Consider the following 16,310-nt stretch of genomic DNA (forward strand, 5'->3'; position numbering starts at 1 on the left):
GTTGTCTCGAAATTTAATTTTCCAATAGTTTACGATCATTGAGATATCTCGTACCTCATTTTTATACTTTCTTAAATAATCATCGACGATAACGATAGGCAAATGTAAAAGATTTTGCAATTTATTTTTTATTTTACATATTTATTTTATTTTACAAAATGTTTCTTCTTTTTTTTTTTTTAATCTTAGCTGTTCGTCGTGCTTGACGATAAAATGTAATGTTTATAATAATTATTAATATTAATTAACATATTTACAATTATTAATATGACAATTATATTAATAATGAAACAAGGATATAAGTTTTTCGAATATAAAAGAGTATGTTATAGTTTTCGATGCATTAATTAATCATTCTATAATTTTTATATATATATTTATTTATTTATTTGTGTTTATAAAATATAGAATAGATATTGTCCATTGTAATAATCATCGATCTCTGTATGATTTATTTCGTGATTTCGAATAACGATCCATGTTTTCAATTTAAAAATTCATACGAGTCCATCGAGATTTTATTTTTACGTTTATACAAACTTTCCAATTAATTCATACCAACAGCTTATCGAACAACCTTGACTAAGAGAATCATCAATGGCTTTGATCTCTCACAAAGGGATATGGCATTGGTAAACAATTTCCTGACTATCGAATAAAATCGATTTCGATGAATAAAATGATTACTTTACGATTGGAATGCGTTTAGTAATTTTATTGCGCTTTTAACATCTAGCCTGGCTCGATTGAACAAACTTTATCGTTACACACGTACTCGATATCATCATTTTATACAAGGTCTATAATATTTTAATCGATTCAATAAGTTCAAATACATATATATATATTGTTATACAGATTGGTATTATTAATTCTGCATGATATTGTACTAATTGATGTTAATATTCCGTAAATTAATAGATAATATTTTACGTGAAACTTGAGAAGAAATTCTTCTTGTATTTTCTTTTTCCTTAAGTTTCTTATTTCAACCATTAAATTTTTTTCTTTTTACTTTTGGTCCAGTGTGTTTTTTTTTCTCTTTTCTTCATTTCAATTTACTCTTACAAATAAAACGATAGATTTATTTGAATCGCTTTCATTCCACAGAATCTTCACGAATCGTGAAATTCATCTGATACGCTTCTACCAATTACATCTCTCTTTGAATCTCGAAAAAGAACTGATATCTTTAAATTTCGTTCTCTTAGTTCTCTTAAGTATCATTTGCGTATATCTTTTCAAGATTTTCATAGACTCTTCAAACTACTCCAACTAAATTGCATCCTTATTTTTTGAAAAAAGAAAAAATTAAGTACATATATATGTATATATAGGTACTTAGGAAAAAGAAAATATCTGAAAAATCCCAAGCGTTCCACTCGTGAAATCGATTAAAAAAAAATATTTCTTTCGTAACGTGCCAGTATTTTTTATTTCATTCATTCTCAAACATAGATATATTTCGAATTTCTCTCTCATAAATTTTCTCTTTCATAAATCTTTCATAGAAGTTATAAGTGATAATCATTCAAACCTCTGCGGTCCTATATTAAAATTCTTGAATTATCAATCGTAAGAAAAAGAAAAAATATTGATCTCAATTAATCATTAGAAATTGATTCTTACTATCACTATTACTACTGTTATTACTATTATTATTGCAAATATTTATAAACAAGTTTCTTTGTCACTTCTTTACACATGGAAAATAAAAAAGAAAAACACATAAATTCAATCATATTTTTGAATATATAAATATATCATATTATATGTTGTATATATGCACGTAGTATTTATAAAGACATTATTTTTTTTCTAAATTATTATACTTTTCAATCATCATTCTTATCGCTATTATTCTATTACATCATCAATTATAGTCCCTTTAACAAATTTTTCTCAATATTAATTTTTTATCAATTAATTAGCAACAATTAATTATACGCGATTGATTCGATTAAAAAATGATCTACCACGATGATCAAGCTCAATTCTTTAAAAGTTATCAAAAACAAATAAAATACAGAAACATTTTATATCAAATTTGTCAAAGAAAATTTCTTTACAATTAAATATCATTTTTCTAATCGTTACAACAGTAAACAAATAATATTCATTTATTTTATTACAATTTTTTTTACGAACTATTTCTTTATGCCTTTCTTCTTTTTCTTTTATATCGAATAAGTTAACAGACCTGGTCAAATCCAGAGAAGAATCTCAAACTTTTCTTTTTTATTTTCAACACAAATATCTAACATTGTCGAAAAGAATGATAAAAGATTCCTGGAAACTTTACTCACTGAGCGAATTGGACCGTGCACTCGAATAAATTTCAAAGATCTCGTTTTACTTCTCTGTACCGTAGCTTCGCTTATTTCACTGAAATAAAAAAGATAAGGTTACTGAATTGAACATGCGTTTTGTTTCATCGTAAAATCGAGAACTATTGAAATATCAAAATGCAACGTATTCGATATCAAAATCGAAACCTTTTGATTCGTTTTCAATGATATTTACCGAAAAAACAGACCACATAGTTATGGTCTACTACGAATACCTATACATTTCATATTCACACAAAACGAAATATAAGTAAGGATAATAACGATAATTATACATAATTATCCATATCTCTTTGTGTTATTTCATTATAAACAAATTATTGTTTAGACATCATCGAATCCAAATGTTTCAAAATACGATCTCGTTTTCATTTACATTAAATAGAATGTAATTTATCGATACTAATTAATTTACAAATCGTGTGGTATATATATATATATATATATATATATATATATATATATATAAATATACAAATATAGATACGTAATATGTATATGTGTATGTGTGTGTATTTAAATAAAATTACGAAGAGAAAAATTTTCAAGAATTTCCGAACTTCAGCTTTAAGAACTTTTTCAAGTATTCGAACGTTTGGACTTCAGGAAGGATAGGAGAATATGAGAGCGAAAAGAAAAAAAAAAAGGCTGTTGAAAAGTGTTCATGCGTAGTTGTTCGCGAGACGAACTCTTGAAGAACGCTAGCATGATTGCAACCTCCAACTCATTCAAAGTATGAATATCGTCTATCCTTCTCCCTTCCATTCGATGGAACATCGAGTTTACAAGTGATGAAAGTCCTCTTCGATCAGACATAAACATCGTCATATGCATCAGTACTTTATTACGAATAATACACATAAATATATATTTCAAAAAGAGAAATATTTCGATAATTATGATACATCCAATATTAAAAATTACAAATATTAAATTGTATAAATATTTTACGTTATAAATATTAATGAATTAAAAAGATATTAAGTTCTTTTTTTGCGTTAGGTTCTTATAAGATCTTTTCATGAGTAAGATAATTATTGTTAGATTTTATATAGATATATAATTATTAGTAGATTATCATATATATATATATTTTTTTTTTGCAACAATAATTATAGATTACTCATCAATTAATATGATGACTTTAGTAACAACTGAGCCTTACTAAACAGCAACACGAGAAAGAAAATCCTTCTACTTTACATAAATCTCAAAAGTAGATGAAAGAATAAGAGGATGGTTTAAATAAAACTACCGACTATTAAAAAAAAAAAAAAAAAAAAAAAAAAAAGAAGGGAGAAAGAAATGCAGTACCAAATAAAAATCCTTCGTTCAACAAAATCAATATTCAAACCTCAATAAATATTTAAAAATAAATAGACACACACACTCGCATACACTATACATTACAATCTCTTTTTTAACAATAAAAAAACAATTTGTTCGATATTCTAACGCAGAAACGTTGAAAAAAGAAAGTCCAAAAAAAATGACAAAGATAACAAGATTAATCATCATTATAGAGCAAGATTAATCATCAAAGTAGAATTATAAAGAAACTGAGAAAAAGAAAAAAAGATAATGACGAATAAATAGATAGATAGATACATAGATAGATAGATAGTAAAAGAAAGAAAAGAGAGAGAGAGAGAGAGAGAAAATGAAAAATACGTCGCCATGTATCTATCTTCGCGTTCGAGAGGAAAGTAATCTCAGCAGGTATCCGTAAACAGCCGAAGCTTTTTTAATACTTAAAATAGTTTTCGTCCTTCATACTTAAAGTTAAAGTACAGGAACAAAGTAAAAAGGGAAAGAAAGAGAAGAGAAGAGAAGAGATGAGAAGAGGGAGAGGGGGAGTTGAGGGAATAGATACAACTAACAAACTCATCGTAACCATCCTGTTCTCGTTTCATCTCACTCTGTTCTATCGCTAGGCGGACCCTTTTTTTCACAGCGTTTTTAAACGCTCTTTTAGCATCTCCCCTTTTTTTCCCTTTCTCCTTCCTCGTCTTCTTGTTCGTTCATCTTCTTCCACTTCTACTTCTACCACTTCTTCTTCCTCTACTAAACCCCGAGGCCGTCGACAGCTTCCGGAAAAACATGGCCAACGACCCGCAACCGTACGGAACTTTCCCCGATGAGAAAAAGTCGACGGCGTCTTCATAAGAGGCAAGAGAGTGAATGAGTCAGGAAGAGATAGAGACAGAGCTAGAGAAAGAGAGAGAGAGAGAGAGAGAGAGAGAGAGAGAGAGAGAACGAATGAACGAGCGTACACTCACTCTGTTTACGAAACGTCCTCGTCGCGTCTCATTCCACCCTCTCTCTCTCTCTCTCTCTCTCTCTCTCTTTCTCTCTTCTCTATCTCTCTCTTACTTCCTCTTTCCTACCCTTCTACTTCATCCCCTTTCTTAGAATCGACGCGCTCTCTCGTGAATAAGAAATAAAAAGAACGAAAAAGAAGAGGAAAAAAAACAGAAAGAGAGGAAGAGGGAGAGAAAAAGAGAGAGAGAGAGACTGAGAGAAAAGAAATTCTCATGAATTTTCTCATGGATGTTGCTGTTGCTGTTAGTTTTGCTTTTGCTTTTGCCTTTGCTCCTCCTCCTCCTCCTCTTCTTCCTCTTCTTCTTCTTCTTCTTCTTCTTAGTCCTCTTCCTCCTACTCCTCCTCCTCCTCCTCCTCCTCTCTAGAGAACTCTCTCATCTCCGATAACGGTACGGTTAAATTGAAAAATTGAAAGGTTCGATAGAGAGCGTGCTCCTATGCAAAAATAATAATAATAATAATGATGATGATAATAATATTGATAATAATAAAAATAATAAGTAGTCATAATAACGAGGAGTTATATCTTCTTTCGTTTCTTTCTCTTTTTCCTATTCTTTCTTTTCTTTTCTATTCTTTTTCTTCGTTCTTTTTTCAATTGTTATACGTAAGCGCCGTTCATGTTCAACATAACGTTGACGTTATTATAGTTATAGAATCTTCATGATTGCCATGATATATTTTTATTACACGATATTGTTAGAGATCTAAAGATCTAACATATTCTTTATTAGAATGTTATCGGGTATGTGTCAGATATTACGAGGATTTTACGTCGCTCTGACGATAAAAATCATAGTACATTTCAAAACAATAAATCGATCTTGTATGTTTACTGCAAAATAGGAAGTTTCCTACAACAACATTTTAGAACAGTGAAAAGAAATAGAGATTAAAAAAATAAAAAATAAAAAAAAAAAAAGGAAAAAAGGAAAGTAGGCTCGAAAGCAAGAGAGTACTTAAACATTTCCCGTATTAATTATTTCATTGTTATACTCCTTAATACTTCACTATAACTTCTTTCACTCTACAGCTAATCTGTAATTACAGTACAGGATTAGGAAGATTGCTAGATCGCATAAAAAACAAAAAAAAAATTAAAAAATTAAAATAAAGAAAAAAACAAATAAGTCACAAAGATAAAATAATGTAAGCTATATTTGCAAATAGTATTAAATTCCTATTGCTATCACGTATTCGATAAATACGAAAAGTTAATAAAAGATGAGATAGATACCTGTATGTACATATGTATGTGTGAAAAGAAAAAAGAAAAAAGAAGAAAAAAAAAAGAATCTTGAAGGGATTACTCAAGCAAACGCTGTTATTGCTTCTTTCTATACGCAATACACATACACACACACACACACACACACACACACACACACATATAGTTATGTACTTATATAGTTCGTAAATATTCTCCGATCGAACATGAGAGAGGATTATCGCGAAGAATTCGATATTAAGCCATGGAACGCGCGAATATGGGTGCATCCAATGAGAATGTAGATGGATTTTACTGGCGGTAAATTCGCGAGAATATGTCTCGACGACGAGACATCTTGTCGGAACGTCTCTGAGTAACGTTTAAGAGACGCATGACGTCGTCTTCGTCGTCGTTGACGTCTTTCTCTCTCTCTATCGTTCTCCTTCTCTTTCTCTCTCTTTATCGCTCCATAGCTCTATCCTTCTCTCTCTCTCTCTCTCTCTCTTTCTCTATCTATTTCTCTCTACCTGCCTCTATCGCTCTATCGTTTCTCTCTCTCTCTCTCTTTCTCTATCTATTTCTCTCTATCTGCCTCTATCGCTCTATCGTTTCTCTCTCTCTCTCTCTCTCTCTCTCTCTCTCTCTCTCTCTCTCGTTTTCATCATTCTCCTTCTCCTTCTATTCTACTCTCCTTCGTCTCTTCTCTCGCTCCTTCCTTTCTCTACAACTTGCCGACGAGAGAACTTGCAGCTGTTGGAAATTATCCACTTTGATTGCCGTTGAAATTCGTGCAACGGAGGGAAACCGGAGATCTATTAATTTTCCAATCAATCTCAAGTAATTAGACATAGTCTTGGCGCCTTCTCGAACAATCTTCTGGAATTTTAACTGTGAAAAGTAAAACATGGCGGTCATGTTTTCATAATTCCAATGAAAACTTACATGAAACGTTAATGTAGTTTCTTCTCAAATACTATATTATATTACTAATATATGTATGTGTGTGTGTGTGTGTGTGTGTGTGTGTATTAATTTTATTATATATTCTATTAATTTTATATTATTTTATATTATTTTAATGTAATTCCTTTTTAAATTATAGAATCGATGTTCCAAATGTAAATGAATCGAAATTTTTCATAAAAATATTAAGTTTTAATGATTTAATGTTTTATGTGAATACATTAAAATCATTTAATTGATTTAGTTGATTAAAATATTATTCAAATAGGGTACGATATTCGAAATAAAATATTATTGATTCTAAAGGTAAATAAATATTTATTTATTGCTTATATTTTTTTTTATAATGTTGTATTTTAAATAATCAGCTATCTCACTCGCAACTGAACGATATTCGTGAAACTATTCGATGATCGAACGAGAATCACTGTTTTTTTTTTTTTCTTTCGATTTCGTAAAACGATTAATTTCGTAAAAAAGAATCGATCGAACTAAAACTGCTATAACTACTCGTCGATCAAACGAATTGAGAACATTTTGCGAATACCATTCGTTACGAGGACTGACTCACAAAGTAGTAATCAAGTTTCGAATTTAAAAGCTTGTCAATCGAAAGGATGACATCATTTGCCTTGAATTTCGGAATGAACTTTGTAAGATTAAAAAAATATCGATTAGCAGAAACCTTTAATCTTTCAATTTCAATCACAATCAATAAGTTTCTTCAATATAAGTGTTTATACTTATAAATTATTTATAATAGTATCGTTTATGTATAATAGTATATTTTTCGATACTATACTAATTTAAGAAATACTCATAAATTTATATTTCTGTGATATATAAGCAAAATATTTTCCCAAAATTTAATTATATTTCTAAAGTTGATTACTTATTTTCTTTTTCATCATCATTTGTATTCACTTGTATTCTATTATATCATCATAAAGTTAAAAATTTGCCTACGTATGTAAATGAAAAATTTGCAAATGATAAATAAAATATTAATTAAAAAAAAAAAAAAAAACAAACGAACAAACAGATACTAAACGCATAGTTAGATATAACGAACGATCGAAGCACGCTTTGAAGAAGTATTAAACTGTACATACGTATATCAACCGTTAAGATCGTCGTATTTAATTACTTCCCAATGTCAATATCAATTAAATTAATTCGTCGTCGTTGTTTCGTTTAAATATATTGCTAGTCGCAATTACTCGAAACAATATCAATGTCCTTGGAAATGTAATCTTCCTGTTACTTTGACGAATTTTTATGAAAAGCATTGTTCTTGTTAAATGCTCAAAGAGAAAGGAATAAATGAAGAAAGAGAGAGAGAGAGAGAGAGAGAGAGAGAGAGAGAGAGAGAGAAAGATAGATAGATATAAAAATAAAGACAAATAAAGAGAGAGAAAGAGAGAGAAAAGGAGAAATATTCTCCAAAGTAACATTGTCGTATTCTTTGTCATCCTTCTAATATTTCATTATACTATATTAACTTGCAATTCGAACGCAAAGAAATTTCTATTTCCATAAAGGAATAGAAATTTTTCAATGGATCTATTAAACGTAGAATATCTATGAAACGTATATATATCTATCTATCCATTTCTTTCTCTCTCTGTCTGTCTGTCTCTGTCTATCGTATATTTCACCGTCACGCGCACGCGTCATCTCTCTTCTACGTCTTCCATCTCATTCTTTACCATATCGCCATATCTTTTCGATCTTAGAGGAAGAGAATTCAAAAGCCGTGCCTTACGCCGCGCCGTGAACTTTATCGCTATCGATCTTCTCTGAAATGGAAATTTTCGACTAAGGGAAGAAGGTAACTGACTGAACGAGAAAGAGAAAGAGAGAAAGGATTCAAAGCGGAAGCGTGTGAAGGCGAATGAGCAAAGCGAGTGGAGAAGATCGTTTCATAGTCAAGCTACGAGAGAGATCGAACATCGAGATTGCTAAGACTCTTGACGAGCGTAACGTAAAAAGCGATATAAGGACTCCATTTTGTACAGAAGAAAGGAAAAAAAAGAAGAGGAGAAAAAATATCTAAGCGCATTCCTTTAATCTCGATAATAGTCATTCGATCATATCGTTAATCTAACGTAGATTATACGGGGAATTAACTGGCTTTTCGAGATAGATACTTCTTTTTTTTATTTTTTCTGATCGCAATATCTTCTATGAGATTTCGTTCCTGAAGAAAGAAAAAAGAAAAGGAGAGAAAGAAGAAGAGTAGAAAGGAAGAAATCCAATATTTTTATTAATAAATTCGATGAGCAGCGTAAAATCCTCTAAACTCGATAATAATCGTTCTTCAATTATATGAAGAATCGAATGGGGGATTATATGGGGAATTAAATTGGGTTTCTTGGGAGACACTTTTTTTTTATTCTTTAAGATTACGGTATCTAAATTTCATTTTTAAGAAAAACAGATAGGAAGAAGTTCAATATTTTTATTAATAAATTCGATAAGAAGCTTAAAATTCTTTAAAATCGATAATAATCGTTCTTCGGTTATATGGGAAATCAAATGGGGATTTCGTGGGGTATTAAATGGGATTTCGAAGAAAATTAAAACTTAAAACTATTTTATTCTTTAAGATTACTGATTTTATCTGTTTCTAGATTTATCATTTTATCGTTTTATTATCAGATTTTATTACCAAGAAAAATATAAGAAAGAAATCCGATATTTTTGTTAATAAATTTAATAAGTACCATAAAATCGTTTAAACTCGATAATAATCGTTTTTCGTTTATATGAGGAATTAAATGGAGAATTAGGTCGGATATTAAATGAGATTTTGTAGAAAACATTTTTTTATTCTTTAAAATTAGTAGTAATTTTAATTAAGATTAAGATATCCAAATTTAATTCTTAAGAAAAACAAGAAAAAAAATCCATTAATATCTTTAATGAATTTTAATGAATTAATTCGACAAGAAAGTTAATTATACAATTAAACGAAAATATATGTGTTATTTATCGATAAATATATAATATACGTAGATACATCTTTAAACAAAAGTTATTTTATATTAAGAAAAGCGTTTTTTTTTTATAGTCATAATTTCACATAAAAAGGAATACAAATTAACATTTTTTATAATATAATATTTTTAATATTTCTAACTAAATATAATTCAATCTCCGTGTGTTTACTTCATCTGTCAAAATAATAAATAATATATATATATATATATATATATATATATATATATATATATATATACACACACGACAATATAATACACATATAGCTAAATAAACGAAAAGTGAGAAATTTCTGAGGAAATAGTATTTCTATAAAAGATTCTTAGAAAGTAGCAATTTCTTCGGTAAATAAAACACACACGCATACGCGCGCACACACACACACACACATAAAATGGCACGTATCTTCTACGAAAAGAAATCACGATGGATAGATAGATATATAGAAAGATAGATAAAGAGAAAGAGAGAGAGAGAGAGAGAGAGAGAGAGAGAGAGAGAGAGAGAGAGAGCTAGTAGTGTTTTTTATTTTTTCTTTCGAAAGAAATGGACGAAAATCTCTTTTGGAATCGGGCAATTCGCAGGCATCGACGAAGGTCTTAACAAAAAATAGAGAAGGATTCTGAATGGAATGAAAAGGTCGATAGGGGTCCTTCCCGCGTAACGTTCGAAGCCCGACAAAATTTTCGGTCTGTATGAGAGCTCTCTTCTTAGAAGACGTTTTACCGAGTTCATTTCGTAGGAACGTTGTAGAGAGGACGCGTATCCTTCCAATATCGTGCTAGGAAATCGAATCGAAGTAGAGAACGACGTAAGTGAACCGGCAAACCAGCGAAACGATTGTACCTGAATACGCGAAAGTTTCGGCTTATCCTATCTCCGTTAGCTCTATTAATAAATAAATTTTCTTCGCAAAGAAAAATTGTAGAATATTATTCTCTTTTTTCAAAACTTCTCTCTCAAGAGAGAAAAAAAGAGTTTCGCAATTTTTCCCAGAAAAAGGAGAAATAGTACACTCCTTGTTCGGAGCTGTTTTATACGATTGGAATTTGATGAATTACAATGAATTAATTTGTACGATTAAATAATAACAAAATCAATCTTGTTGCATTTTTATTACAATTGTTTAAAATTCTTTTAACAATTGTGATTAATATGAACGATTACGTATAATGATAAATATGTATTAGTTTATACTGGGAATAAAAATTTCTTATATATGTATATATACATATGTGTGTGTGTGTGTGTGTGTGTAATATCATATAACAATATTTTTTAATATCTTACAATAAAAATATATAATATTTTAAATATAAAAAAAAACATAATTAAAATTTATCTCTTGAACGATGGTAAATGGCGTTAAATAACAAGAAAAAGAAAAGTAAAGTAAATTACAAACAAAAATTAATATAAAACAATCGACCAATATAAAAATGTTACTTAAAAAAAAAAATCAAATATTTATTAAGGCGTATAGTCGATATATTCATTCATTAACGAATTACTTTTCATTTGCTTTCAGAATGTGCGTCGAAAAGCGGTGGTTCGGTAGTCGAGCATCATTCTTCGTATTGGGAGCAACCATTTAGTCAGCCATATTTCGATAACACAACCAAAAGAGAAACAACGACGACGGTCGGTCAAACCGCTTACTTGTATTGCAGAGTACGCAATCTTGGCGATCGTGCTGTAAGTTTTCAATCTCATCCCTTTCTTTTTCATTTATTTTCTCGTAGCAAAAGAAAAGAGAGTGAAAAAAAACAGAACAATTCAATCTTGCTAGAAATCGTATTAGACGTATTAGAGTGAAACGATTTGAAAAGATTACTTTCTCGAGAATCATTGAAAATTGCGACATATGCGATAGAATTGACGTTAGAAAATTGGAGATTTAACCGGTGGAAAAATTTTTATTCGAACGTACACACACACACACACACACACACACATATATACATAGACGAATTTATTCGATTAAAAAGAAACATTTTCTATACTTTTTATCTAATTAAATTCATTTTCCATTCATATTCATATTTATGTTCCGTTCTAAAGTATGATCTAACAATAATTCTCTCCTTTCTCTCTCTTTGTAAATTCATAATTCGTATTACGATTCAAAGTGAAAGGACTCTCTCTCTCTCTCTCTCTCTCTCTCTCTCTCTCTCTCTCTCTCTCTCTCTCTCTCTCTCTCACTTGATCTCTCAAAAGATTAACCATCACGATGATCCATCTGTCTGATTAATTATTTGTAGGGTCTCAGTTTAAGGCAAGATAATCGTTAGATTCTAATGACGTAATCTTGTGCGTTTGCTCGAGATCGGCACGCGTTCACTCTTGACGTAATTTCGCGGATAGGTGAATCGTAGATGTGACAGAGCTTCGACAAAGAGCTAGATCCACACACGGAGAGAAAGACAAAGACAGAGAAGGCGAGAGAGAGTGGATAGTGAGAGTGAGAGTGAGAGAGAGAATGATAGAACAGCTCGACATCACACGTTATCGCTTGAACTCATGCATCAAGCTCGGTGACGCGCTAGGATGCCGTCGTGCTCCAATCACCGATCGTAATCGGCGATAAATCAAATTTCGCTAACGTCCACTCGATACGGACACATAGGAACATACAACACAGAAACATAGAAACTATCTAAGCAGTTAAGAAATACGTTCTTTATTCTTTACGAGATGATCGAATCTATTTAAAATCGAGTTTGTTTCATCAACTTAAGAGTTAGATAAAAATCGTAAAAATTATTGGAACTTATTTCGAGACACGCCTAAGTCCTTTTTTTGTATTTACATTCTCTGTAATTAAAAAAAAATTTTCTTTTTTTTTTTCATATCCGATAACTTGAACAAATATGTGACATTAAGGAGGAAAGTTTTTTTGTTTTTTTTTTTTTTTTTTTTTTTGGAATAATATAATATTTACTATGGAATTAATTGTATTGTTAGGTAAAAAGATTGATAAAAGATTATTAAATCGTTTGTCTTTCTTCGATCGATTATTTTTAATTATATTATATAAATTTATAATATAATAGATAGATTCGAAGATTCATTTTTGTTAATTAAATAAAATTAACATTAGAGTTTCAAATTAAATGAAAAATAAAATGAGCATTCGTTGTATATTAAATAGTATATTAAAATAGTGTTATAACTATAACATGTAATATAATACAATAAAAATGATATCACTATGTTACACTATGATTTAACTATATAATTCACTATTGACAAATACAGCTTATATTTAAAACAATCTCGTTGACTTTCAAATATTGAGGAAACGTTTAATTTTACGACGAGAAAGGACGATTAATTCAAAAAACACAGAAAAGAAAAGAAAAACGAAAGCTAAAGAAAACGAAAGGAAGAAAAAACAAAAAAAAGAACGTGACTTCAAAGTGTCACATGAGACGCTATAGAGGGTTAATCCTCGCAAAACTCGACAAAAATCCTTTTGACGGGTGCAAAAGGTGCAAAGGTGGTAACACTTTCCAATTCTCGTCAGAGAAAAACATCAATGTTCGCGTGAACTACGTCGAGAAACGATAGGAAATCGTGCTCGCAATCGTCGTGTATCGTCCGATAAACGTTCTGTTGACTGTTTTTCTTTTTTTTTTTAGGGTTTTGTTTTTGTTTTTTCTTTTTTTCACTTTTCTGCAATTTCGCTCTCGCACTCGTTTCCGACTCGACGTAGAATGGCCGTCGTTCTCTCGTTGCGGTCGTTTTATTGCGCATCGTCGTTGTTCGTCTCCTATGCTCAATTTTCATCGCTCGAATAGTAGCTCGGAGCGAGCAAAAAAGAACTTTTTCGTTTGTATTCGAGAATTTGTAGTTCTTGGTTAGAAAAAAAAAGAAATTTAAAACAAAAAAAAATGGTACTTTAATAAGCACGCTCAAATTGATCATTCTTGTATATGAAAGTACGTTCGAAGTTTTAATGAAATTGTTATAAAAAGTTTTCATTTTATTTTATTAGGCATATATATATATATATATGAATATATGAAATATGTATATTTATAGAAGCAAATAGTACACGTTAAATAATATATTTTTATTTTATATATCATTTATCAAACATATGTGTGTGTATATATATATATATATATATATATATATATATATATATATAGAGAGAGAGAGAGAGAGAGAGAGAATTATATGTAAAGTAGATTTATATTTAAATAATAGATATTAATTAATTATAATTATTATAAATTATACATTTTTTAATTCTTTTTCTTTCTTTTGGCAAAATTACTATAAGAATTATTATTGTTCCTATATTATTTACAGGTACTTATTTAAGAAAAGAAACAAAATATACTTATATAATATACTTATATATACATACATAAAAATTATATATATATATATATTAAATATTATAATATAAATTATGCACAATATTAGAAACAAATTATTACGCATATATTTGACATTACTTGTTCTCATAATTTTTCTTCTCTTTTATTTCTGTTTCTTTTCCAACAGGTTTCATGGATAAGAAAACGAGACCTTCACATACTCACTGTAGGTATTTTAACTTACACGAACGATCAACGCTTTCAATCATTACACGGCGATGGAAGCGACGAATGGACCTTGAAAATTAGTTCACCGCAAGTCAGAGACAGCGGGACCTACGAGTGCCAAGTCTCGACCGAACCGAAAATCAGTCAAGCGTTTAACTTGAGCGTAGTGGGCAAGTATATTTCTCAAAAGTTTTATCTTTCAAAAATATTCCGAAATATCAATACAATCAATAATTTTTAATTCATCAAAGAAAATTCAATAGAAGAATTTCTATTCTTTTCTAAATGTTATACGATAGTCGACAATGTTGATTAAAATAAAACACGAAAAGGATTTCTCTATACATACATACATACATACATACATACCTATATGTATATATTATATATTCATGTACTAGTGATGGCGTAGCAAGTTACAATACCGCGTTTCGTATAGCTTATCTAGCTCTAAATCAATTATCGTTTGGTCCCACCTCTTACAATATAAACCGCATGCATAGTGATTTTAGTACGCAGTAGAATTAAATTCACTATCTATCTATATAAACATATATACACACATATATACAATATATCTATATATGTGTGTGTATATATATATATATATATATATATATATATATATATATCTGTACACGTTATTTCGGCAGTGTCGAAAGCGAAAATCAATGGCAATTCGGAATTGTACATCAAAAGTGGAAGCGACATAAACCTGACTTGCATCGTACTCCAAACACCGGAGCCGCCATCCTTTATTTATTGGTAAGTCTATATTAATAATTTCTATTTCGAAACAATTTTATCGAACCTTAAATCTTCGAAAATAAATTATATAGGAGATATAACCATAGACATGTCACGAAATTTTATGAGGGATTGCATTTTTCATAATTTTCAAAAAAGAATATAAAAACGTAGAAATGAAGTTGAACGACTTGACACAATCCATTATTTTCTATAACGTTAATTACTTATTCCTTTCTTCTTTTTCTTTTTTTTGATTAATCTCATTTCCTTTTCTTTTTTTGATTAATATACAACGATAATTGATCGCAAATTTTGTAGAGTGAAAAATACATATTCTTTTTTCTTCTTTTCTCTTTCTCTTTTACGTTGAACTTTTTACGTTGAAATCGATATCATTGAATGTGCCACATACAAACGTTAGATTAAAATCTTTATAAATTATGGAAGTTACTTTTTATTTATTTTTATCGATACAGATATTTAATTTTCTTTTATTTCTCGTTGGGGTAAATTTCGAAAGAATTATATTTGGTTGTGTTTAATTATCGAGTTTTTTTTCTTTTAACATTCTCCTTTTTTCTTTTTTTTTTATCTTCGACGCTTGTAGAAGGTTCCAATTTGTCGGGCAATTCCGCGGACTCTTACACAAGCCGACACCTTTTATACTTATATAATAGTACGGAGACGTCACTTCAAAGGAATATTTGCTGACAATGCAACTACTGCAGCAAATATTGGGTCGTCTGGAAAGTTTGAGACGAATAGTAACTAAGCTTTACTAAATGTTCGTGAACATGGGCGTCCAATAGTTTACGACAAATTTAATATATCTGATATTTCGCAAACTTTATGCTGTTGGTTATTATCGATCGGTGTTTGGATTTGGTCATCGTCAATGTTGGAAACTCTTCCCAAGGGTTTCCGATTATCAAAGACTGAAATACTTTAACTTTAAACGTTGCTAATCACTTTGCAAGAATTACTTTCGACTAATAGATCGTTTACATGCAAAAGAAATCTTTATCGTCGTGTGTGTTACATTTTTACCTGTAACAAAAAATAAAAAAAAGAAAAAAGAAACATCAAGTATCAAAAATATATTTTATTCTCTTTCATCTTGAATGAGATCTGAAATTAAATAAGAAAAAGGAACAAAAA

General features: G+C 29.7%; 1 protein-coding gene across 4 annotated transcripts in view; it reads left to right on the top strand.

Annotated features, from left to right (window-relative positions):
- LOC122634823 (hemicentin-1-like) overlaps nucleotides 1–16,310 on the top strand; it is a 127,254-nt gene that overhangs the window by 83,183 nt on the left and 27,761 nt on the right. For all 4 annotated transcript variants that reach the window (XM_043824163.1, XM_043824160.1, XM_043824161.1 and 1 more), the window contains exons 3-5: nucleotides 11,375–11,541; nucleotides 14,362–14,572; nucleotides 15,056–15,167. In XM_043824163.1, the coding sequence (XP_043680098.1) occupies nucleotides 11,375–11,541; nucleotides 14,362–14,572; nucleotides 15,056–15,167 (490 nt within the window). The remainder of the gene's footprint in view (nucleotides 1–11,374; nucleotides 11,542–14,361; nucleotides 14,573–15,055; nucleotides 15,168–16,310) is intronic.

The sequence above is a fragment of the Vespula pensylvanica genome, chromosome 16, assembly GCF_014466175.1.
Source record: "Vespula pensylvanica isolate Volc-1 chromosome 16, ASM1446617v1, whole genome shotgun sequence".
In the NCBI taxonomy this organism is placed as follows: domain Eukaryota; kingdom Metazoa; phylum Arthropoda; class Insecta; order Hymenoptera; family Vespidae; genus Vespula; species Vespula pensylvanica.